At 47.5% G+C, this 24,856-nt stretch overlaps 1 protein-coding gene across 9 annotated transcripts; it reads left to right on the top strand.

The window, feature by feature from the left end:
* Positions 1-746: 746 nt before the first annotated feature.
* RABL2B (RAB, member of RAS oncogene family like 2B) lies at positions 747-24,599 on the top strand. Of its 9 annotated transcripts, none has more exons than XM_057309488.1 (10): positions 761-830; positions 2,153-2,275; positions 2,424-2,586; positions 17,573-17,602; positions 18,706-18,785; positions 19,486-19,565; positions 22,516-22,627; positions 22,950-23,047; positions 23,393-23,476; positions 23,669-24,599. In XM_057309488.1, exons 3-10 carry the CDS (start codon positions 2,480-2,482, stop codon positions 23,747-23,749), a joined length of 672 nt encoding a protein of 223 aa, XP_057165471.1. In that variant the 5' UTR covers positions 761-830; positions 2,153-2,275; positions 2,424-2,479; the 3' UTR covers positions 23,750-24,599. The 9 variants fall into 9 exon arrangements, with proteins under 9 accessions (XP_048074054.1, XP_057165471.1, XP_048074055.1 ...); XM_057309487.1 differs by having other exon boundaries at positions 783-853; XM_048218097.2 differs by lacking the exon at positions 2,153-2,275 and having other exon boundaries at positions 747-830.
* The last annotated feature ends 257 nt before the right edge of the window (positions 24,600-24,856 follow it).

The raw sequence follows: 24,856 nt of genomic DNA, 5'->3' as shown, positions 1-24,856 counted from the left end.
TGCTCCTAGGACAGGGCCTGTCCCTAGAGCTGTCCTACTCCAGCTCCCTGGCTCCCCGGATCTGCCCAGCTGGTGCGCGCGCACCACGCACCCTCTCAGCCTGCGGAGGGCGGCCCGAGTCCTACAGGTGCGCGGAATCAGGGCAAGTTTGAGCCACCTGCATACCTCCCGGGGAGAAGCTTACACCCCCGCAAGTCTCTCTCACGCAGCACCTGTAGACTGACAACAGTCAGACCCCGTTTGGACTGGGACACAGTGACCCAGCAAGACAGCACATTGTAAAAGTTAGAGAGTCTCGGCTAGTTAACAAAACGGAAAGTGACAACGAAATAATGCAGCACGGGACTTGGACTCGGCCTGCTTGATGAGGACGTAATCAGCAGCAAGTTATTCAAACAAACAAATGCAAATTTGTTTTTACACTTTTCATGTTTACTTTTAGTCTTTGCTTCATAAAACCACTGATAATTGAGGCATCTTTCTTTGGAGTACGGGATTTCTAAATATTTTGATAAAGAAGAAATGAAAAAGCCACAAACTACTTGGTTTGCCACAAATTCCTACACCAAAAAGGAAAACACAAGCGAGCTGCTTTTACCCGTGCCCCCGCCCCGCACACCCCCGCCCCGCGGGCCCTGCGGCAACAAGCCCGACCCAGCACCGGGCGACCGCGGGCACATCCGGCACTCCCTCCCGGCACCGCGCTAGACAGCCCGCGCCCCGGAGGGGTCCTTCAGGCCTCCGGCCGGGCAGCCCTCCTCCGGGTCCTTGCGCGGTTGCGTAGCAGCTGCGAGGACGCGGACCCAGCCGGAAGCGGAGTGCGGCGCCGAGTGAGCTACGGCTGGCCCGTGGGGTCCGAGGCGGGACAGGGGCGGAGCCGGACCGGGGCGGGACGGGGACCGGGGTGGGACGGGGGACGGGGCGGAACGGGGACCGGGGCGGAAGCGGGTCGGGGGTGGGGAGGAACGGGCGCCGACTGGGGAGTGGCTGGCCGCGGGTGGGCCCACCTGCGGAGTCTGGGGTCGTACCTCGTTTCCCGCAGGTGGCAGGTCTAGCGTTGGGATCCACCATGCTTGGGCCCTGGGCGGGAGAAGTACGGGTCGTTGGGTTCGCGCAGCAGTGTGGGGGCGAGGGCAGTCCAGCCTGACGCGGAAGATTGCTTCCCAGATGTGTTGGGTGCCCAAAAAATGTTGGTTGAATGAAGAGAGCTTACGCAGTGAATGGTGAGGACAGCGACAGCCGTTAAATGTCTTGGCTTTGGAACAGGTCACCCTGCTCCAGGGGGGAGGCGGAAGGGCAGCCCCTCGCTATGCTCACCAAGCATCCGCCACCTCCCAGACACTGGTCATGAGACTGAGGGTACCTGGGTACGCAAAGTTCAGTCCCTACCTGAGCAGTGGTACAGTCAGGGAACTCTGGGTCCTGTTGGCAGTTTCCACCCCAACGGTGTGCCCACCCCTGCCCTAGCTCTTGCCACAGAAGGACCCCTGTCCTAGCTCTTGCCGACATTGTGTCTCCTTTCCTCTGAACCCAGCACAAGGTCTGCTCATGGTGAATACTCTAGGAGCCTGAAGGCATCGTTTCTGTGTGCCTCATTGACTCAGAACCCGTGCTATTGCTCCTTCCTAGTACAGTTTGAAAAGTTCTATTTGACAGTGAGGAGAGAAGAACACAGCTAGAGATGATGTCACAGCTAGGTGTTGGCAGTGGGTGGCTGGTGATGTCTTGTACAGACAAGGAATGTAAGGACTGGTGTTTGGGATGGGAAAGAATTAAGTATTTGTTTTTCACATGTTCTTTGTCCGTGCAAGGGAAGCAGTCTCGGTGGAGGTACAGATTTGGCATCATCACTATTTAGAAGATACTTGAAACTAGTAGAGATTGAAGTAAGCCTAGAGGAGAGGGTCTTGAGATGCCCACACTGAGAGAGAAAGAGGCAGCTACTGATTGCAGCAGGGTGAAATGTGAAGGGGAGGTGGAGGCATGAGGTAGGTGATCACATTAGACGTCTTTGGCTGTGTGGTCTGTCACTCAGTGATAAGAGCTCGGGCCTACAGGGCACTGTCTCTGTGTCACATTGATTGTTTTTTTGTCCTGTTTTACTGGTGAGAAAGCTTGCCCGTGTACAACTTGTAAAATACTGTCTCTCCAGGTGGGAGTGGAAGATGTGGCCCTGAACATAGCTGCCATAAGGAGATGACATAGAGTAAACCACCCAGGGAGGATTTAGGTGGGGACAAGATTACAACCTCACAGTTCAGCAAGTGGCAGCCAGGTTGGTAGTGAATAGAGAAGGATGAAAGTGTGTTCTTGGGCCTGTCTCTCATCAGCTCCTTCTCTCTCTTGTCCAGGAAGAGAAAAAGTAGATATGATCGAGGAAACTTCTCATCTCTTTAACAATAGCCTCTTCTTGATCTTCCCAGACAGCGACAAGACCCCACACACACGCAGCTACCCTGGGCTGAACAGCCAGGAGCCAATGGCCAGCGACAAAGCCCAACCCTGTGAGCTGGACCAAGAGAAATACGATGCTGATGACAATGTGAAGATCATCTGCTTAGGGGACAGCGCTGTGGGCAAGTCCAAGTATGTTGGGAGATGAGGGAAGAAAGACCAGGCCCAGAGCAGGTCGGGGTGACCGAGGAGCATGGCTTCTATAGGGGCGATAAGGGAGTAGTCTTAGCTAGAGCCCAGGTGTGGGGGCGGAGGGGGAGCAAGTCATAAGGACCGAGTAAATAGAGCTTTCTCCAAGAGTCTTGGCAGCAGATATGGGACGGGTCACCCTGGAGACTACTGAAGCAGTCCAGGGTGAGGCAGTGAGAGCTGAGGGATCCTGCATGTTCTGTGTGGCCCAAGAGCCTGCGAGTGGGAATGGATACCGATGACAGATTGATTGGAGGTAGTGCAGATGCCTTCTTGAAGGAACTCCCCAAGATGAAGCAGAGTGGAAGGAAATGAGGACTGACTATGGTCACCCTGGAGACTGGCTGACTCTTAACTGACTGTCCTGGCCATGTGCACAGTTTGGGACTTCCCACCTGGAGAGTTGAAGGGGGCTCTGCAGTGCTGGCACCTGACCCTTTCTGCCTTCACGGCAGGAGGGTAGACCAGACATCTGCTTGAGTCCTGTCTCCCAGGTGCTCCAGATCCACCTTGTCTCCAAGCTTCATCATTGATTCCAGGGGCTTTGCTGGTTTTTAGGCCATCTTCGTGAATTCGCATTCTCTCTGCCCCACCCCATATACACACACTGCAAATCTAGTTTAGTGTTTTACGGCTGCTTGAACCATCCTCAAGAACATGTCTGCACAAGGAAAATGAGAGTGAGTGTTGCACTTTGGGGAGATTGCACGGGAAAGAACACCCCCTATTTCCCAGCGAAGTGTAGTGTTTCTCAGCAAACAGCAGGATTGGCAGGCAGAGGAAGAGCAGAGGGGGGGCTTTGGAGAGCATAGCTGGCTGTGAGGCCCAAGGTGGTCTGCCTGCTTCCTCAGCACTGCCCAACCCTAGGTTCAGTGCTGGTTTTTTACAAGCCTCGCTTCGGACAACAAAAAGTAAGAATCCGGGAGGTTAGCAGGACTCAAAGAGTGCCACAGCATTGGCCTCTACGGCCACGGCATCTGGAAACAAGCAGGGCTGTGGGGCAGAAGCACCAGGCTTTCTCTGAGGTGCTGTTGTTTCTCATGTAGCAGGTTCTTGCCTCTTGATTCCATTTCCTCTTTGTGTCTGTGTTTCCGGCCCCCCAAGCCTTTGTTGAGGATGGGTTCTAATGACCTAGCTCTCTCACTGCCTTCACTCCTGCACGTACCCCCTTCCTGAGTTGGATGCTACTACAAGATGTTCTCTCCTAACGACATCTGACCTGGCCAGTTCATGATCTGATTGTCTGGCCTAGGTCCACTTTCATGGACATTCACTCTACAAGTGCTGAGTACTACCAGGGTCACCTAGACCCTGCTCTAGGTGGTCAGTAAGAGCCCCTCTCTGTGTGCCCACTTATAACCATGTCATGTGGAGACCCTGCCAGTCCTCCATACATTTTCTTTATGTTTTCTGTACCTGTGGGCATTGCTGACCAGTACTGAGAGGAACCCATGCTCCCACTGTAGCTTCTCTTTCTGCAACTCAAGAAGCTATCGTCCCCTCGTGGGGGCGGGGGGAGGGGGGGCTTCAGGCTATTTTGGGCCTTGCCTTTCCTTTATGGTGTTTTTTTTAAGATCTTATTTATTTATTTGAGAGAGAGAGAGAGCAAGAGCAGGGGGAGAGGCGGAGGGAGAAACAGGCTCCCCGCTGAGCAGGGAGCCCGATGCAGGGCTCATGACCTGAGCCAAAGGCAGATGCTTAACGGACTGAGCCACCCAGGCGCCCCTCGGGCCTTGCCCTTCTTAAAGATTTCTTTTAACCCAGATGCTCCCTCTGCTTAATAACAAGACATGGCCTTTCTGTATTTGCTCTTTAAGAGATGTTAACTCCAGACATGGTTTGCCGCCTGACTCAACCACTTAAGCTCCTGGCCTCCCTTTGTGTGTGGGGTGGGTGGGGGGTGGAAGGAGAACAAGGCTTACTTTACAATGTTTCCTAAGTGACTAGCCCAAGATTTGACACGTGGTGGGTCTTCAGTGGGTCTTAGTTTTATCTTCCCATCTGCCAGTAGTTTGACCTGATGAAGAAAATAAATAAATACAAATCTTTGTTCAAAAGCAGAATGGTTAGCTCCAGATGCATTGCCTTTTTTGAGTGCTGGCTTTTAGGATGTCGTTTTCCCCTTGGTCACTGTCCCCCATTGTGCAAAGAGGGCAAAGATGCACCCCCTGCTAGGGCCGTGTGGGATAAGCAGAGACTGGAGTTGAATAGGGGAGATTAGTAAGAGGGGAAATACACAGCCTGACCCCTGTCCCATGCCTTGTTATCCCCAAGGGCCAGGAGGAGATGGGCTGGATGCCTGGTGGAAGGGGCCTCCAGAGAGGGGCCTAGCGTCTATGGTACTGAACATGCTTCTGGGACAGGAGGGTAGGGACCATCACTCTTTCACGGCCCACTCTGATGAGACGAGTCTCTCGAGCTCTTCTTTACTCCTTCACTTCATGAGCACATGATCTCTCAAGGCAGTGTCTGAGTGCAGCTCTGTCTCAGGGCCCTTGGAACCTCTGGTGATGGTAATTTCATTGGGTGATTTTCCTACTTCCGCGTAAGAAAGTGGTGTATTTTCTTTTCTTTTTTTTTTTTTTTAAGATTTTATTTATTTATTTGACAGAGATAGAGACAGCCAGCGAGAGAGGGAACACAAGCAGGGGGAGTGGGAGAGGAAGAAGCAGGCTCCATGGAGGAGCCTGATGTGGGGCTCGATCCCAGAACGCTGGGATCACGCCCTGAGTCGAAGGCAGACGCTTAACCACTGCGCTACCCAGGCGCCCCGAAAGTGGTGTATTTTCTTTATGATATGGATGCTGTGTCTTTTCAATTATAAACAGAATCTACCACCCTTCTACAAGAGAAGTTACAGTTTAAATCTTAGAAATACAAAGTCATGGCTAGAATGTATTCAATTTATACACAGATAAGGAGTGGCCCCTAATATGTGGGGGAAATGCGCAGTCGTAGTCTAAGGAGAGTGGTTAGGGCAGGCCTGTTTGTGAAGGCGACATTTGAGCAAAGGTTTGAAGAAGGCAGGGGAGCAAGCCATGTGTGGGGAGGAGCGTTTCAGCTAGAGGGACTTGACTAGTGGCTGGAACAGAGGGAGCAGTGGGAAGGCAATGGGAGAGAACCGAGCAAACAGGAGAGTCGGGGTGGGACTTGGGCTCTGAGCAGGGTTTGGACTGAAAGAAATGGAAAAACACGGGGTAGTTTGAGCAGAGGAGTGCCAAGTCTGAATAATTTCTTACCTGGATGACTGACCAAGTTCAGAATAGGTGTTCCTCAATCATCAGTAGATGAAGCAGGGGAAAAAGTAGAAAGGAGATATTTTGACAGCACGTTTATCAAGGTTGATTATTCATAAAGAGAGACTATATTTAAGACTTTCTAGAATGATGACTAATTATGAAGCGCACCTTTTCACTTCTTGGTGCTTATTGATGCTTATTGGTCATTGGAAATCCTCCTTTGTGAAATGTTTGTTTAAGCCAGTTGCCCATTTTTGTTGGGTTGTTTGTCTTTTTATTACTGACTTGTAGGAGTATCTTCAGACATTCTGAACCTTCTTCAGTCTGTGGCTTTTTACTCTATTACTGGTGTATTTTGATGAACAGAAACACTTAATTTTAATAAATTAAATTGTTAAAAAATTAAAGAAGATTTTTGAGATATGATTGATATTTAAGATTGTACGAATTGATTTCACACACGTATGTACTGCAGAATGATTGCCACAGTAAGGGTTGTTAACGCATCCATCACTTCACATAGTTACCCTTTTTTGGTGTGTGATAAAGACGCTGAGGATTTACTCTCTCAAGTATATGAGGCAGTGCTGTTAACTGTAGTCACCGTGCTGTACGCTAGACCCTCAGAACTTACCCGTCTTACAACTACAAGTGTACCCTTTGACCAACACCTCTCATTTCTCTGTGCCATGGAATATTACTGGACCATTTAAAAAGAAGGAAATCTTGTCATTTGTGACAATGTGGATGGACCTTAAGGCCATTATTCTAAGTGAAATAAGTCAGAGAAAGACAAATACTGTATGATCTTACATATATGTGGAATCTAAAAAAAAAAAAAAAAAAGATGCAAGCTCATAGATACAACAGATTGGTGGCTGCCAGAGGTGATGGGTAGTGGCAGGGGTGAAGGGTGTCAAAGGTACAAACTTCCAGTTTCAAATAAATAAGTCAAAGGGATGTCATGTATGACCAGGTGACTATAGTTAATAGCACTGTACTGCATATCTGAAAGCCGCTAAGAGAGTAATCTGGAAATTCTCATCACAGGAAAAAAAATTCTGGGGCACCTGGGTGGCTCAGTCATCAAGCATCTGCCTTCGCCTCAGGTCATGATCCTGGAGCCCCGGGATCAAATCCCATATTGGGCTCCCTGCTTAGCAGGGGGTCTGCTTCTCCCTCTGACCCTCACCCCACTTGTGCTCTCTGTCTCTCAAATAAATAAATAAAATCTTTTAAAGAAAAATTCTGTAGCTGTGTGTGGTGATGGATGTTAACTAGGCTTTTGGTGATCATTTTGCAGTTTGAAAAAAGTCTTTAACTCATTTCGAGTTAGTTTTTGGTGAATAGTGTAAGAGATCCAGTTTCATTCTTTTGTCAGTGGATTTCTGTTTTTCTTAGCGCCACTTATGGAAGAGACCATCCTTTCTCCCTTGTATATTCTTGGCTCCGTGGTCAAGTATTTGACCATACGTGTGTGGGCCTTTTTCTGGGCTCTCTATTCTGTTCCATTGGTCTATGTATCTGTTCTTATGGGAGAATCATGAAGATTTCGTCCTATGTTTTCTTCTAAAAGTTTTTTAGTTTCCGCTCTTAAGTTTAGGTCTTTGATCCATTCGGAGTTAACTTCTGTATATGGTGTGAGGGTCGTGGTGCCCACCTTCATTCTTTGGCATGGGGATATCCCATTTTTCCCAGCGTCATGGAAGAGACTCTTCTTTTCCCATTGAATGGTCTTTGGCAACTTGTCAGAAATCGACTGACCATACATGTGAGGGTTTCTTTCTGAGCTGTCTGTTCAGTTGGTATGTCCATATCTATGCCAGTACCATACTGTTTTGATTATTATAGCTTTGAATGAAGTTTTGACCTCAGGGAAATGTGCGTTCCTCGATTTTGTTATTCTTTCACAAGATTGGGCTACTTGGGATCCCTTGAAATTCTGTATGAATTTTGGGATGTGTTCTTTTATTTCTGCAAAAATGTCACTGGGATTTGGTTAGGGATTGCATTGAATCTGTGGGTTGCTTTTGGTAAAATTATCTACCTCGCAGCAGTAAGCCTTCAAATCCATGAGCACTGCTGTCTTTGCGTTTATTTAGGTCTTGCTTGATTTCTTTCAGCAGCGTTTTATAGTTTTAGTGTACAAGTGTTACGTCGTCTTGGTTAAATTTCCTTTTCATATTGCTCATTGCTGGTGTATAGAAATACAATTTATTTTTGTGTGTGGATTTTATATCTTGCAACTTTGCTGAATTTATTAGCTCTATTACTTTTCTGATGGATTCTTTAGACTTTTCTATGTATAAAATTGTGTTACCTTTGAAGAGAAATAATTTTACTTCCATCTTTCCAATTTGGATGCCTTTCGTTTGCTTTTCTTGCCTAGGTGCTTGTGTTGAGGGCTTCTTGTAGCTGGTGTATTGAATTAAGAGTATGCAGGACCCTGATGGATGAGAAACAGGACCCACCCACACGGGGTCAGCAGGTAGTTCCCTCAGCATCTGAGCACCCACTCTGGAGAAGTGAAAACCTTGCGGTGGTTTTGACTGAAGGTGCACTCTCAGTATACCCACACGAAGGAGGTCAAGTCCCAAGATTCATTACTTTCAGATCCCAGAAGTGGGAGGGAAGTGAGCCAGGCAAGAGCAGTCTTCCATCCTGGGTCACAAGCAGGACTTACAGGGTGGTTGGGGTGGAGGTCACTAACTATTTGCAGTTTCAAATCTAAGTGGTTATTTTTTTTTTTTTTAATTATTTCCTTAAGTAGGCTCAAGGGGCTTGAACTCACGACCCTGAGATTAAGAGTCACATGCTCTACTGACTGAGCCAGCCAGGCATGCCCCCGAAGTGGTTATTTTAAAAGGTGCCAAGGAAAAGCAAAGTAGGGATTTGGGGCGGGCATCCTAAGCTCAGGTTCTTATCCGAATGTCCAGACTCAGTGTGAGCAGGGTGGTCGTGCTTGTCAGATGCCTGAGGAGCAGGGTTTCATTCTTCCACAGCTGAGTATGCGGTTAATTGTGTTTTCATATATGGCCTTTATCCTGCTGAGGAAACTACCTTCTGCTAGTTCGTTGAGGGTTTTTGTCATGGGATGGTGTTGGTTTTGTCAAATGCTTTTTGTGCATTTGTTGAGACGAGTACGTAGGGTTTTCCTTTCGCTCTGTCAATATGGTGTGTTTGATTAATTTTCTGAAATTGAGCCACCCTTTAAATCTCCCTTGGTCATGGTGTATAATCCTTTTAGTATGAACGTGGTTTGCTATTATCGTGTTGAAGATTTTGACATCTGTATTTGGAGATATAGTTTGCTCGTACAGCATTGTCTGCCTTTGGAATCAGGGTAATGTTGGCTTCATAGAAAGAATTAGGAAATGCCGCCTCCTCTTCAATTTTTTGGACAAGTTTGAGAAGTATTGATGTTCGTTCATTAAATGCTTGGTAGAACTCTCCAGTGAAGCTACCTAGTCCTGGGCTTTTCTTTATGGGAGGTTTGGATTACTCCTTCTTTGGTATTGATCTATTCAGATTTTCTTCTACTTCTTCAATCTGTTTGGTAGTTTATAGAGATGTGTGCATTTCATCTGGATTACCCAGTTTGTTGGCATGCAGTCGTTCATGCTGTTCTGTTTAATGCTTTCTGTTTCTGCAAAATCGACGTTAGTGTCCACAGTTTCAGTTCTGATTTTGACCCTTCATGTCTCCTCTCTCTTCCCTTGGCCTAGCTAAAGGGTTGTTGCTTTGTTGATCTCTTCAGAGAGCTAACTTTTTGTTTCATTGGTGTTCTCCCTGGTCTTTCTAGCCTCTATTTTATCTCCACTAAAGTCTTCGTTACTACCTCCCTCTCACAAGCTCACGTTTATTTTGCTCTTTTGTGTCTAGTACCTTAAGATGTATATTTGTTACTGATTTAAGATCTTCATTTTTAAGGTATATGCTTATAGCTATGATATTTGCTCTGGGCACATCTTTGGTTTCATCCTTAAGTTTTGGTTTGCTGTGTTTTCATTTTCATTCATCTCAAAGCATTTTCTAAATGTCCTTGTGATTTCTTCTTTGATCCATTCGTTGTTTAATACTGTGTTGTTTAATTTCCACACAGTTGTGAACTTTCTGGTTTTCCTTCTGTTATGCATTTCTGGTGTCATTCCATATTTTTTTGGAAAAGATACTTGGTATGATCTCAGTCTTTTTAGTTTTATTACGACTTGCTTTACGCTCTCACCTGTGTTCACTCGAGAAGCATGTGTTCCCTGTTCGTCTGTTAGGCCTGACTGGTGTTAGTGCTGTACGAGTTCTTGGCGCCCTTACTGGTCTGTGTCAGTCGGTCTGCGCGTTACTGACGGTGGGTTTGAAATCTGCGTTCTCGTGCGGCTCCCTTAGCTTCTGTTGGTGTTTGCGTCCTTTCTTTGGGGCTCTGTTTCGGGTGCATATATGCTCATCACTTTTATATATTCTGGATAGATTGAAACTTTTATCAATGTGTTTATCCTTTCTTTCACAACTTGTGACTGAAAGTTTGTTTTGTCTGACTGTAGTAGAGCTGCCCCAGCTCCTTTTTGGATACTGTTTGCATGGATAATCTTCCTCTTTTATTTTCAATCTTTTTGTGACTTTGTATCTAAAGTGAGTCCCTTAAAGATAGCGCATACGTGGGTCATGTATTTTAATGTATTCTGCCAGTCTCTCATTTCTAATGGGAGAGTTTTATCCATTGACATTTGAGACGATGATACTAAAAGTAATAATCAGTAAAGAAGGACTTATTTCTGCCATTTAGCTATTTGTTTTCTGTCATTCCTCAATTACCTCACTACTGCCTATTTGGTTTTTTATTTTTTTGAAGTGTGCTATTTTGATTCTCTTCTTCCTTTTTTGTATAACTCTTTATTGTTTCTTAGTGGTTACCTTAGAGATTACAATTAACATCTTAAACTTATAACGACCTATTTGAATAATACCAATGTGTTCTAACAGCACACAAACTCTGCTCCTAGATATCTTCATCCCACACCTTTGTTTTGTCTCGGCACAGACTGCATCTTTATACATTAAGTGCTCAATAACATAGATTTATAATTATTGTTTTATGTATTTGCCTTTTAAATCATATAGAAAAAAGGGGAGTTACAAACCAGAATTACAAGAATACTGGCTTTTATACTTACCTACGTAGCTACCTTTACTGAAGATCTTTACTTCTTCGCACAGCTTCAGATTGCCATCTCTAACGTCCTTTCATTTTAACCTAAAAAAGACTCCCTTGAGCATTTCTTACAGGGCAGGTCCACTGGTTATGAGCCTCCTCAGCTGTGTTTATCTGCGATGTCCTAACTTCATTCTTGAAGGGTCATTTGCTGGGTGTAGAAATCCTGGTTGACAGCTTTTTAAATGTGTCATCCCCCTGCCTTCTGACTTTAGTGGTATCTGATGAGAAAGTGCTTGTCTGTCTTAGTGAGGGTATTATCTTTAGGTTTCAACAGTTTGCCTATGCTGTGTCTCAGTGTGGATCTCTGGGTTTATCCTGCTTGGAGTTTATTAAGCTTGCTAGGTGTGTGTCCTCATGTCTTGCATCAAGTTTGGGAAGTTTGTTTGTTTGGTTTTTTTTTTTAAAGATTTATTTATTTGAGAGAGAGAGCCTGTGCACACATGTGTATGTGTGTGCAAGGGGAAAGGGGCAGAGGTGGAGGGAGAGGGACAGCAGACTCCACACTGAGCACGGAGCCTGATGTGGGGCTCAATCTCATAACCCTGAGATCATGACCTGAGCTGAAATCAAGAGTTGGAGGCCCAATCGACTGAGCCATCCAGATACCCCAAGTTTGGGAATTTTTTAGGCATTATTTTGTCAAATCTCTCTCTTTTCTTTATGATGCATATGTTAGTGTGCATTATGTTGTCCCACACATTCCTTAGGCCCCATTCATTTTCAATCTTTTTTTCTTCCGCCTTCTCCAATGGGTAATTTCAATTGCCTTATCTCAAGTTTGCTGATCCTTTCTTCTGCCTGCTCAAGTATGTTGTTGAAACCCTCTAGAGACGGTTTTGTTTTGTTTTTTCATTTTAATTAATGTGCTTTTCAGATCCAGAAGTTTTGTTGGGTTCCTTTTCATAATTTCTATCTCTGTATTAATATTCTCATTTTGTTCATACATCATTTCCTGATTTCTTTTAATTCTTTAATTCTTTAGCTGTTATTACTTAAGCTAGTTACAATGTCTATATTTTTTCTGGGATTGTTTCTGTCCAGTTCTTTATTTGTGTGTGAGAATGGGCCATATCTTCTCATTTCTTTGTTTGCTTTGGCATTTTTTTGATGAGAATTAGACATTCTGAGTATTTTAATGTGGTAACTTTAGAAATCAGACCCTCCTACTCCTCAGGGGTTGCTGATTTCTGCTTGTTTGGGGCTAGAGTTACCTATTTGTAACTTTGCCAAACGATTTTTGCAAGGTGTGTCTTCCTTGTGTGGAAGGAAGTGTGGTCACTTATGTTTCTGTTGTACTATCTGTGGTCATACCACAGTGACCTGACAAAGATTTCCTTAAGTCTCTGGCTCCAAAAAAGGAAAGAAAAGCAAAGGTGTTCCTAGCCCTTGAAATCTCCAATGGATGCCAGCGAGGTTACCCTGAAGCCTGAGACAGCTGAGACCTAAATGTGCAAAACGTGCAACCCAGACTTTTTGAGGGCAGTATTTCTACTGTCACCCCTGACCCAAGCCTGACACTTGGAGCACAGGCCGCGAGGTGAGTGCAGTGGGCCTGAGGAGCGGGTGGCGGCAGCTGCTTGGCATGTGTTGCTCTTCCCCCCAGGATCAGCCTTCTGCTTTCACGTAGTGCCCTCCTGCTTGTTGTGTGTCCAGTCAGATTCCAGGGTTAGGAAATGGTTGGTTCTGATCAATTTTTCCAGTTTACTGGAAATATCAGTTGGGGGTTGACCCCCTAGAACTTCCTGCTCCACCATTTCATTAACAGCCTCAAGGTTCATTTTTTCCCATACAGATAGTCAGTTGCTTGGACACCATTGATTGACGAGAGTGCTTGACCCCGCTGAACCGTAGTGACGCCTTTGTCCTCACTGCAGTGAACGCACGTGTGGCGGCACGTATTTTAAGGGCTTGTCTGTGGTCTGTCCTCATCCACTATGGTGTAAGCTCCATGAAGACAGGGCTCTTCACCTGTTTTGTTCAGTGTTATGTCCTGGCGCCTAGCACAGTGTCTGGCAAGTGGTAAGCAATCAGTAAATTTGTTTTAGCGAGTTTGTACTAAAATTATTTGTCTGTTCTTCTGTCGAAGAACATTTATGATGTTACCCTCGTTATGATACTAAACCCAGTACTGCAGTGAGCATTTCTGTGCCTGCCGCCTGGGTGCACACGAGGCCTGGGGGGAATAGCTCCAACTTCGGGGTACCCAAATTGCTCTCCAAAGTAGTTAGGGTACATTTACACTGCTTCCAGCGCAGTATAAGACTTTCTGTGCTTCACAAAATCCCCAGCATTTGGTGTCACATGACTTTCTGAATTTTGCCCGTCTACAGGGATGTGAATGCTCCTTCATTTTGTTTTAATTTGTATTAAAATTATTAAATCATTAAATTAAAACACGGAGCATCTTTTTATATATTTGTTACCCATTCATCTGTTCATATTCTTGGTACACGGGTCGTTCGTGTGTTCTCTTACCAGAGCTGTTTATATTTTCTGTATATTAATTCTTGTCAGCTGCTGGCATTGCATAGATCTTCTCCCTGTCTGTGTGGGTTTTGTTTGCTTTTTTTCCTTAACTTTTCATTTTGAAATAATACCGATTCACAGGATGTTGCAAAGAGTGGGTGCGGAGAGGGCTTGTGCGCCCTTCCTGCGGCTGCCGCAGTGACAGTAACTTAGGTAACTAGAGCAACACCGAAGTCGGCACGTTGGTATCGGTTCTGCGTGTGTATAATTCTGCGTCGTTTTATCACAAGTGCAGATTTCTGTAACCATCATCAGAATCAAGGTGCAAAACTTCGGTCATGCTTCCCATTTCTGGTAACACCCACCCCACCTCACTTCCCACCACCATTAACCCCGGTAAGCACCAGTCTGTTCTCCATCTCTACAATCATGTCATCTTGGCAACATTGTGGAAGTGGAAGTATACAGCCTGTGACCTTTTTCACTCCACACAGTACCCTTAAGACCCATCTAGGTTGTTGCACTATCAATACTTTGTTCCTTTTTGTTGCTGAGTAGTATTCCATGGTGTAGACGGCCACAGTGTGGTTTTCTAGACTGTTCGAGTTACCTGTTACGTGACATTTGAGTTGATTCTGGGTCTTGGCTATTACACATGAAACTGCTGTGAACACGTGCGTGGGTTTTTGTATGGACATGAGTTTTCATTTCATGGCTTGATCGTATAGTGAGTATATGTTTCATTTGTTAAGACTCTCAAATTTTTTTTCTAGAATGTCTGTTTTCCCACCGGCAATGTATGAAAGACATGATTTTCCTGCACCCTTGCCAACATTTAGGCTTGTTGCTATTTTTTATCCTGCCTGTTGTGACAGGCGTGTAAGGATCGTTCATCGTGGTCTCGGTTTCTGTTTCCCAGGTGCTTGGTGACGTGGAACATCTTCTCCTCGGCTTATTTGCCATGTGTGTATTCCTCTTTGGTTAAATGTCTCTTCGTGTCTTCTGTGCATTTTCTAATTGAATTATTTTTAATTGTAAAGTTTTGGTGTTCCTTATTTTCCCAGAAACTGGTCTTTGTTGGATGTGCTCTTTGCAGACATGTTCTTCCCATCGAGAGCTTGTCTTCCCGCTGTCTCATGACAGGCTTTCTCATGAAGCAGAGGGTTTAGTTTTCATGAAGTCCAGTTTGCCACTTGTTTCTTTTACAGATCATGCTTTTGGTGTTACCAAAGTCATGGCTTTGATCTTCGCCAAGCCCGGGCTCCAAAGGATCTTTTTACTATGTTTTCTTCTAAAAGTTTTCTATTTTTACATTTTATACTTAAGTCTGTGATCAGTTTTGAACTAACTTTTGTTTAAGGTGTGAGGGTTTAGGGTAAAAGTTTATTTTTTTCCTTATAGATATTCAGTTGGCATCGTCTGTTGAAAAGGCTATCATTCCTCCATCAAATTGCTTTTGCAACACTGTTGAAAATCAGTTGGCTCTACTTCTGTGAGGCTATTTCTGGATTCTTTCTTTTGTTCCATTCATCTATGTGTCTGTCCCTCTTCCAGCGCCACAGTCTTGACGAAGGGAGCCATAGCAAGTCTTAAAGTTGGATAGAATGATTCTTCCCACTCTATTCGTTTTCAAGTTTGTTTTAGCTTTCCTAATTCCTTTGCCTGTCTACATAAACTTTCCATAATCTTGACAATACCTATAAAACATCTTGCTGGAATTTTAGTAACCCTTGTGTGTATCTGGGTATCACTTTGGGAGAATCGACATCAGTTTTATATGGGGCTTTCAGTCCATACGCATTTATTCAGCCCTTCTTTAATATTTTTCACCAGTATTTTGTATTTTCCAGCGTACTGGTTCCCCTCTATTCCTGTTTGTTTGCGTGTTTTATTGTGAATGGTGTTCTCTTTTTCATATGTATTTTCTCCATTGTTGATATGATCCTGTGATTTTCTTCTTTAGCCAGTTAATGATAGACGACATTGATTGATTCTCAAATACTGAACTAGCCTTGCACCCCTGAAATAAATCATGCTTGGTCATGGTGTACGGCTTCTGTTATATGTTCCCAAGTTCTGTTTGCTAATATTTTGTTCATGCCGTGTGTCTATATTCATGAGGGGTATTGGTCTGTAGGGTTGTTTCTCCTTTTCTGTACTGTCTTTGACAGGTTTCGATATCAGGATAAACTGACTTCATAAAATGAATTCCCTCTTCTTCTCTTCTCTGGAAGAGGTTGTGCAAAATTGATATTAATTCTTAACAGTGTTTGGTAGAATTCTACCCTGAAACCCTCTGGACCTAGAGATTTATAATACTAGGGCTATTCAAATGATCTGTTTCATATTAGGTTAGTTTTGCTTATTTGTGCTTTTAGGAATTGGCCCATTATTAAAACTTTCTGTATTTTCATTTATTTCAAGCACATTGTAGTTGTTCATTTATTTATTTTTTTAAAATATTTATTTATTAGAAAGCATGCGTGCACACAGTGCAGGGGGCCGGTGCAGAGAGAGAGGAAGAGAGAAACTCCAAGCAGACTCCACGCTGAGCACTGAGCACAGAGCCCAGTGCGGGGCTTCATGTCACGACCCTGAGATCACAACCTGAGCCGAAACCGAGAGTTGGCCACTTCATTGATCGTGCCACCCAGGCACCCCGTACTTACTTGTTCACTTATGACAGCTGCTCTAAAAGCTTCTGTTGATTGTCTTTTTTCATTCATTTTGAGGTCTTCCTGATTCGTAATACAATAAATTATTTTTGGTTGAAACTTGGACATTTTGAATATCATGTTATGAGACTCTGGATCTCATCTAACCCTTCTGTTTTAGCTGCCTCCCTGTGGTATTGCTTCAGCAGAAGAAGGGGGAGAGACAGCACTTGTGGTCTCCACAGGCACCATGCAGTGGGGGCAGGGGTCTCGTTGCCATCTGGCATGGTAGAAAGTTCCAGCTCCCTGTGTGGCCTTCTTTGACCCCAGTGCAGCTCGGGGCTGTTGTTGAGGCGCTCGTTATGTTCTCAGAGGGTGGAAATCTAAGCTCCCACTGAGGCTGCAGTTTTTTGTATGTGTTTGCATGCTGGTGATGGTCTAGATGTTCTTGTCCTAGGCACTGGTGTGCAGCAACAAACTGAAATTCCCTAAACTGCTCTCATGGGCAACCCATTCTGGTTGAGAGGAATGGACTGTCGATAAGTAAAATACTGAATATTTCTGTTGGGATTACCCTCAGGGCAGAGATCGAGTACAAGGTGAGATAGAACTTGCCTGTTACAAATAAGATCATCAGGGAAGGTCTCATTGCTCAGGTGACATTTGAGCAAAGCCCTGTAGGACCTGCAGAATATTAGGGAAATGGTTTTTGGGCGGAAGGCACAGCCCCCCCCCCCCCAGCATCAGTTTCCCAGGGAGAAGCAGGAGCAGCTGTGTTTGTCAGCACTATGCAGAGGGTCAGAGGCCCTCACATGGACTGTTGTATATACGTGTAGTCACGTAGGCTGTTCTGTTCTCAGGGGCTAGTAATTCCGATTCCAGGTTCCAGGCTTGGAGAATGGGGTGATGCCCCAATTCAGGGGCAGGGACAGGGTCCGGGGTTAAAGAAACTCACTTTTAGATTTGTTGACTTTGTGGTTCACACAGACTTCTCCAGTGTAGATACATGGCAGCACTCCAAAAACAGGTCTTTATTTCTTCAACTAATATTAGTGCCCAGCTGTCTGTCGTGGTGCCCAGAAAGGAGCAAGGTGGAGTCCCTGCCCTCAGGCAAAGCAAGCTGTGAGTGCTGGATCAGTGTTACAGCTCAGGGGTGCCAGGAACTTAAGGGGGGTCAGGAAGAGAGCAGGTGCGCAGTTCCTGAGCATTGTCCTAAAAGGAAACTCTGTGGCTGTGGAGTGAATGGGGGAGGGCGTCACAGGTGGCCCTAGGCTGTCCGCCTGGACAGGGGTGATGCTGTGGGGCGAGGAGGAGGGGAGGTTGGAGGGTGAACCTGACCACCTTGCACACTGTCCTTTCAGACTTATGGAGAGGTTTCTCATGGATGGATTGTATCCTTCAAGGTTTGCAGTGTTCCTTGTTCCTGTGGCCCTTTCCCCCTCACGCCAGCTCAGCCTCACTGTTCACCCCTTGCTGCAGTGGTCCAGAGAGGAGGGATAGGTGAGTGAACGCACAGGTTTCCTTCATGCTTGTTTCCTACCATCTGGCAGCATTCGTTACATGTGCTTACTCATATCTGCATCTGCTTTCTACCAGGAAGTCAGTAGAATGGCTAATAGCACCTGGTCATATGCCTGGATTCCAATGCCACCTCCCCCTTACAAGCTCTGGTAACCTCTCTGACCTCAACCCTTGGGCTGACATTTTACAGTCCTCTGGTATGAACGAACTTCGTAAAACAAGACCCGCTCCCTCCCGCCGGGGGTTGTCCACATTGTCTAGGTTTGGAGTGAGACACTCCCTGGCAACCGGGATGGTTTTAGAAAGCTTCCCAGGTGAATCTACTGAGAACCATGGCAGAAAAGAACCCTGGAGCGACCCCACTCCCTCCCCTGAGCCTCCCCCTCGGTGGTGTCTGAGTATGTCTTGCTTCACCTCACGTCACGAGTCCCTTTGCGCCCGCCCACCCGCCTCCTGCCAGCTTGCTGGTCCAACCACTCTGCACCTTGCAGCGTCAGGACGTCTCATTTCCCAGACTTTCTGCAGGGTTTCACACACAGTTCATAAACAGTTTCTCAGCTGTCTGGCTGGCTTCTGGAGGCTTTTTTCCCTGGAATGGTCACATGCCGCCTAAGGCTGGGTTTCCTCTCTGGCCTGCAAAAGCCCCATCCATGAAGGGACTGGGTCACCCACGGTTGCATTTTCCAACTACATGATGCTGTTGATGACGGCTTCTCGTAAAATTCCATTCCGTGTTGTCCCTGGTACTTAGATGGCCAGGACACACCCCAGCTTCTCCTGCCTGTCACCTGTCCATGGAGTTTGTGCCAGTGATCTTTGAAGCTGGTCCTCTGTCTGCAACATTCATTCAACTTAAAGTATGAAGAACTCCAGAAAGAAAAGGAGAGGGCCAGTTTCATCACACCTGTGTCCCCACCCCAAGCACCTTCCCTGCCTGCCTTTTTTTCATCTCTGTTCCTTAACCTGAATGCAGTCGGCCACAGCAGCTGTCCACGTACGCCCTGACCCTGTACAAGCACACGGCCACGGTGGACGGCAAGACCGTCCTTGTGGGTGAGCAGCACAAGGCCGGGCCATGGACTCTCAAGGGGGAGGAGAGGGGAGGGGAGAGAAGTCAGTGGGAGAGAGTCAGACAGGAAGGAAATGAGACCCCCAGCAGATAATAGGGGTGGTAGGGAGGAGCCTGGGAGCCCAGAGCCCGGGGAAGGGGGGAGGAGGCACACAGTTCCAGCTCTCTGACCTGGTATTCTAATTTAGCCAGTGTAAAGAAATAACAACTGTGGTCTGAGTATTATCTTCCACAAAAGGTTTTAACTTTCTGTGACGTCACCACCTCCTGCTTGGCTAGGCCACGCATCCTGCCTGGCTGTGTCTGCCATCTGTGGTCAACACACTTGGGAAGTCAGCCTGGTTTCGACCTTGGAAGGCCCTGCATCTTGTGGGCAGGAGAACGGGGAAACCTACTTTCTCCCTTTTGGGATTTCCTGTCTACATTCTCCTTCCTCCTGGCCTGGCCATGTGTTTCCCTCTTACCCACTCCCATGCACACACACGTACACAGACCTCCCGTGGCACACCCAGGTGTGTTGTGTCCTGATGACGCACACCTGCGATCTGTGTGGTCTTTGTTTCTCCCTGTCCTCCCCACATGTTGTGTTTCCGCACACAGAGATCTGTGCAGAGATGCTCAGGGTGTCCGGGTCTCTCTGCCCTCCGGCTGCATCAGACAGTCAGAGTTGTGTTCATGTTGCAGACTTTTGGGACACAGCAGGCCAGGAGCGGTTCCAGAGCATGCACGCCTCCTACTACCACAAGGCCCACGCCTGCATCATGGTATGAAACCAGCTGGGCAGTGAACAGAGTCTCTGGGCAAGCTTGACAGGTGACCCAGCAGTGCTGAGCCCTCCTCACCAAGGCTGGGTACTGGGGGACAGGGGATCAGGACAGCCTGGGGAGGTTTCTGAGTGAGAACATGCCAGGTGAGCTTCTCTTCAAGCGGAGCTGAATGAGGAACCCCCATCCAAGGGGTGGAGCATACCCAGGGCCTCGGCATCAGGCATGGCATCTAAGAGGCAAACATAGTCCTTCCCTGGGGGGAGCCGCCACTCTGACAGGGTCCCGAGGCCCCCCCCCGACCGTCACCTGCTGCTCCCAAACCAACCCCTCTACTCTGTGCTGTCTAGAACACAGCCCTTGGGGGCTCCCCATAGCCACAGGGTAGAAGTGCCATAAGAGGACCTGAGGGAGAACTAGAGAAACACAGGGGAGCCATGCAAGCCTGTGTCCATAGGGCCTTCTTCCCGGAGCCCTGGCTACATTCACAGGCTCCACTATCCCTTAACACAAAATCTTTTGAAATTTTCCTAATTGTAGTATTCTTAGTACCTGTAAGAGGAAAGAACGAGAAGGTGACTGGGTAAGGCCCTGGGGACAATGCAGTCCAGCACTCTCAGCTGGAGGCTCACATAGTCAACATCTCTGACCCTGGAGAAGAGGAGAGGGGGAGCCCAGCCACGTCTGTTTCAGTTCTGCACTGGCATTTGGAGCTCTGAGCTTACCGCCACTCTCTCCCTGGGAGTAGCCTCCTCCTGCCTCTGATACCTCTCCATTGGCTCCATTCGACCCTCTTCTGAGGCCTGGGGGTGTCTTTCCTGCCAGCATCCCTACATGACTGTGTCTGCAGCTGCCTGCTGCATGGGGCCTGGCAGGTAGAAAGTGCTCACCGTGTGGTGCCCATACGGGGATCTGATAGTCCCACAGGGAGCTCCACTTTGAAACCCCGATCGGGGTGCTCCTCATCCCCGCCAGCTCTTCCTTAGCTCTCAAAACAAGGAGAGGTAGCTCAGGAAATCAGACCTGGATGAAAGGTGACTGATGGTGATCATGGGAGGCAGGCTGGTGTGAAGCAGATTCCACAAGATTCATTACAAGTGTGCTTTGTAAGAAGTCTTTACTGGGGATTCAAGACATCGTGGTCATTTGTTGAATTGGGACCTGTGTGTGCCGTGGAAGAGACTCCCAGGTGGACCTCCTGCTGCCTCGCTGTGACAGCGGATGACCCACGCCCACTGCCATGCACAGCAAGCCCCTGGCGCTAGGTGAGGTCCATTCGCTCCCATGAAGGGCTGGGTGGTTCAGAAGGAAGAATAGCCATTCCAGCACGTTACAGGGTTGTCCGCCTGGATCCACGGTTGTGCTGGGGCAGTTTGGGCCTGTGAGTCCATCCCAGAGAATGGCTTGGAAGCAGGAGGCTGGCCTTTGAGGAGCTCCTGCCAGGGGTTTGAGGGACCCATCCCTGCAGCAGTAATTCTAAGCGTCTCAGGACTCCTGGCCTCCCCTGCCCTTAGAGCGCGTCTGCAATGCTCATGCTTATTGCTAATATTTTAAAATAGGTAAAAACTATAAATCGTAAAATGTGAATCAAATTACAAGCTACAAAATAGTAAAAGGTAGTCTTGCCAACTCCGGCCGTTGCAGTGAGAGGAGCTGCTGCCATGTGCATTCGCCTGCAGTGGATGGTGGCACAGAACTACTCCAGCTGCCTGATCAGAAGGAACAAACAGGCATAGAGCACTGAGGGCTCGCAACTCCTTCCCTCACTGGTCCGATTCACCTCAAGACTGTGAGCATGCAGTAGCGGCCGAAGACAGGTGTAGAGGTGGTCGTGAAGCAGAGATCCGGCCAGTGAAAACCCACCACCTCCTACATGCAGACCACCGTCACCAAGAATGCCCGGACCGCCCTCAGCAGCGTCAGACGCGGGATCTGCAAGAACAAGTACCAACCAGATGGCGCATGGCTGCCGCTTGCAGAGTCAGGGGCCGTCCTGCGCAGCCCGAATCCCGTGATGGTGAAGAGGAAGCGGGCCCGCCCACCAAGAGCTCCTGAGCACCTGCCCCCCACCTCCAAAGCAATAAAGGTGTCAACCACCTCCAAATAATAATAGATAAAAATGACTTTTAAAAGGTTTGAAATACAAAATGAACAAGAGATTAAACAAAGGTTTAAAATTAAAAGTACATCGATAGTGGGCACCTGGGTGGCTCAGTCAATTGAGCATCTGACTCGTGATTTCAGCTCAGGTCATGATCTCAGGGTCATGGGATCGAGCCTCTTGTCAGGCTTGTGGTCAGCGTGGAGTCTGCTTGAATTTCTCTCCCTCTCCCCCTGCTCTCTCTCTCAAATAAAATCTTTATTTAAAAAAGTCCATTGATAGTAACTACAGGGAAATTTTAGAGGCATTTGAAATTATGACAAAGGAATTTTTTAAAAATATATATTTATTTGAGAGAGAGAGAGCATGTCTGTGTGGTGGAGAAGGGAAGGGCAGAGGAAGAGGAAGAGAATCTCAAGTACCCTCCCCACTAAGCACAGAGCCCAATACAGTGCTTGATCTCATGACCCGAAGATCACGACCTGAGGCAAAACCAAGAGTTGGATGCTCAACCGACTGAACCACCCAGGCGCCCCACAAAGGAATTTCAAGACAAAGTTTAAGCAATAAAAATAATAGACTAAGAAAAAAACCAAAAAATTTAGTTTGCAACAGACTATATTGATTAGTACAATGATACATCTTGGTTAAAATCGGTACACAGGATTAGATGGCAAGATAACAAAAAAGGAATAAACATTTTAAAAGCAACTTTGGGGTCTGGAGGTTTTGGGGGCTTCCCTGAGAAGGGCAGGCACAGGGCCGCTCACCTGCTTGTTGTGTGTGTCAGGTGGGTGGTGTGCAGACACTGACGCACCTGAGCTGTTTTCCTTCCTCTGTTCATTGCAGGTGTTTGATGTGCAGAGGAAAGTAACCTACAAGAACCTGAGCACTTGGTATACAGAGCTTCGGGAGTTCAGGCCAGAGATCCCGTGCATCGTGGTGGCCAATAAAATTGATGGTGGGGCCATCCCTGCATCTGGGGGACCCACCACCACGCATTTCCTCCTCCATCCCTGGGGCAGTAAACCTTCAGCGATCTGTCCTTCCCAAAATACAGCCCTTGTTTGCTTGCCATCGATCTCTTTCCAGTAAAGATGCCAACTGAGCCAGTCTTCCCTCTTCCCAAGACACACATCCCTGTTAAATGAACTCTTTCTAGGACATGTCCCCTGATTGCCCCTGCCTGTCCCATTTTCTGGGTCACTTTCCAGTCACCCACCCTGCAAAACCCTCTCCCTTTCCCTTGATGGACAGGTCAGTGTCCTACCTTCTCTCTACAGCAGACATAAAGGTGACCCAAAAGAGCTTCAACTTTGCCAGGAAGTTCTCCCTTCCCCTCTACTTTGTCTCAGCTGCTGATGGTACCAATGTCGTGAAGGTAACGGTGGACTGCGGTGGTTAGGATAGGCCAAGTGGCCAAGGGACCAGGGAAGCTGCAAAGAGAAGGGCTGGCTGTGGGGATGGAGGAGAGGACAGGCATTGCTGTAGGGGCCGTGAGTGGGCAATCCAGAGCGAGTGGTGGTAGGAAGGGGTCGTGGTTTGTTCTGACAGTGGGGGAGGTGATGGGCCTGGGCTTGGTGAGAAGAAGTACATTGAGAGAAGGTGAATTGAGGGGTGACCTTGCTGGCTTTAGAGGTGGAGTGTTGTGTGAACGTATGGCGGGGACAGGGTGCTGGGACCCACTGCCATGTCTTCCTTCCCACCACCTCCACCTTACCCCTAGCTCTTCAATGATGCGATTCGATTAGCTGTGTCTTACAAACACAACTCCCGGGACTTCATGGACGAGGTTTTGCAGGAGCTTGAGGTAGGTCAGGTGGAAATGTTGGACGGGACAAAGAAAACAGCTTCTCTGCAGAGGGATGCAGAACATAAGCCAGTAGAGTGGCTCCTTCTGGCCGTTGTGGGCAACACACACTCATCATGCATGCGGCCCCTAGAACTGTCAGAACTACCGGGGCAGGCACAGGGCAGGCCTCACCTGCAACCTTGTCCACAGAACTTTGATTTGGAGCAGAAGGAGGAGGAAGTGCCAGACCAAGTGCAGCGAGGCAACATCGAGAGCCCCTCCCCTTCCTGAGTCAGAGACAGAAGACTCTCTCCTCGTGGACTTTGAGGAGGGGGGGTGGTCTTTCAGAATACCCTCCCCTCCACAACTCTCCAGCTATGAATTGAAAAATTCTTGCAGGCCATCTACCTCCTGCAAGCCCACCCATTCTGCTTGCCTCCCCCACTCCATGGCCCATGATTCCTGACCCTTCCACACTTGTCTCTTCCCCTGTACTCAGGGTCCAGGATGGGGTCTGCACCAGCAAGCACCCTTGACAGGTGTGAGAGGTCCACAGCGGACCCTGAAGCAGAATTGGAGATCAGTAGCCCCCCCCAGGTGTGTGGAGGCAGGGAAGAGCTTCAGGGAGCATGCTTTGTGTGTCTCAAAGGAAATTGAGGTGTTTTCTCTCCCAGAACCGACCTCAGGGCTTATTCATTGCCTTTCCACCAAGGGAATGATACCCTCTTCCCACCCCTACAGATCAGGGGGGCTGCATTCTTTTTCCTCTTTAGTCTCCCAGCCAACTTTTTTTCAGAGATGGTGTTGAGCAGACAGCTGTTCCTATCACCGGACAGGTTTGCTATTAAAGCTCAGGGAGACAGGTGACAAGTCCTGCCACCCTTCGCAGTACCACGAAGCACACCCATTTGGGTTATAAGAAGAGCTTCCCTTTGAAGTCCCTGTTTCAGCAGATGATGCTTTCCCGCCTTTTTTCTTTGAGGACTGTTGTGGGTGCTGCCTTGTGGGGCTGGGAGAGGGGCCACCCTGCTGCCTTTCCCACTTCTCTCCGGGACTGGTGGCTGACTGGGTGCTTGTGTGGTCATCTTGTACCTCATCTCTGTTGTTTTCATTTTTACAGTAAAGCTTGAATTAACATAAACCTTGCATGTGTGTGCTTGCTTGTGGGTCTGGATTTCACTGAGCAGAAAGCCACAGAAGAACTTGTAATCACCCGCCAGATAGTGAGGGAAGTGCCGTGATCTGCCGTGCAAGGGCAGCCTGGTCAGCTCTGTTGTAATGGAGACCACTGCAATGGAATTTAGCGTTTGGGTGTTTGTGTTTTTAAGATTTTATTTGAGAGAGAGAACATGAGTGAGGGGAGGGGCAGAGGGAGAGGGAGAAGCAGGCTCCCCACTG

Source organism: Ursus arctos, unplaced genomic scaffold (assembly GCF_023065955.2).
Source record: "Ursus arctos isolate Adak ecotype North America unplaced genomic scaffold, UrsArc2.0 scaffold_82, whole genome shotgun sequence".
Classification (NCBI taxonomy): domain Eukaryota; kingdom Metazoa; phylum Chordata; class Mammalia; order Carnivora; family Ursidae; genus Ursus; species Ursus arctos.
Note: the sequence above shows the minus strand (reverse complement) of the source record. Positions and strands in the feature narration are given on the sequence as shown.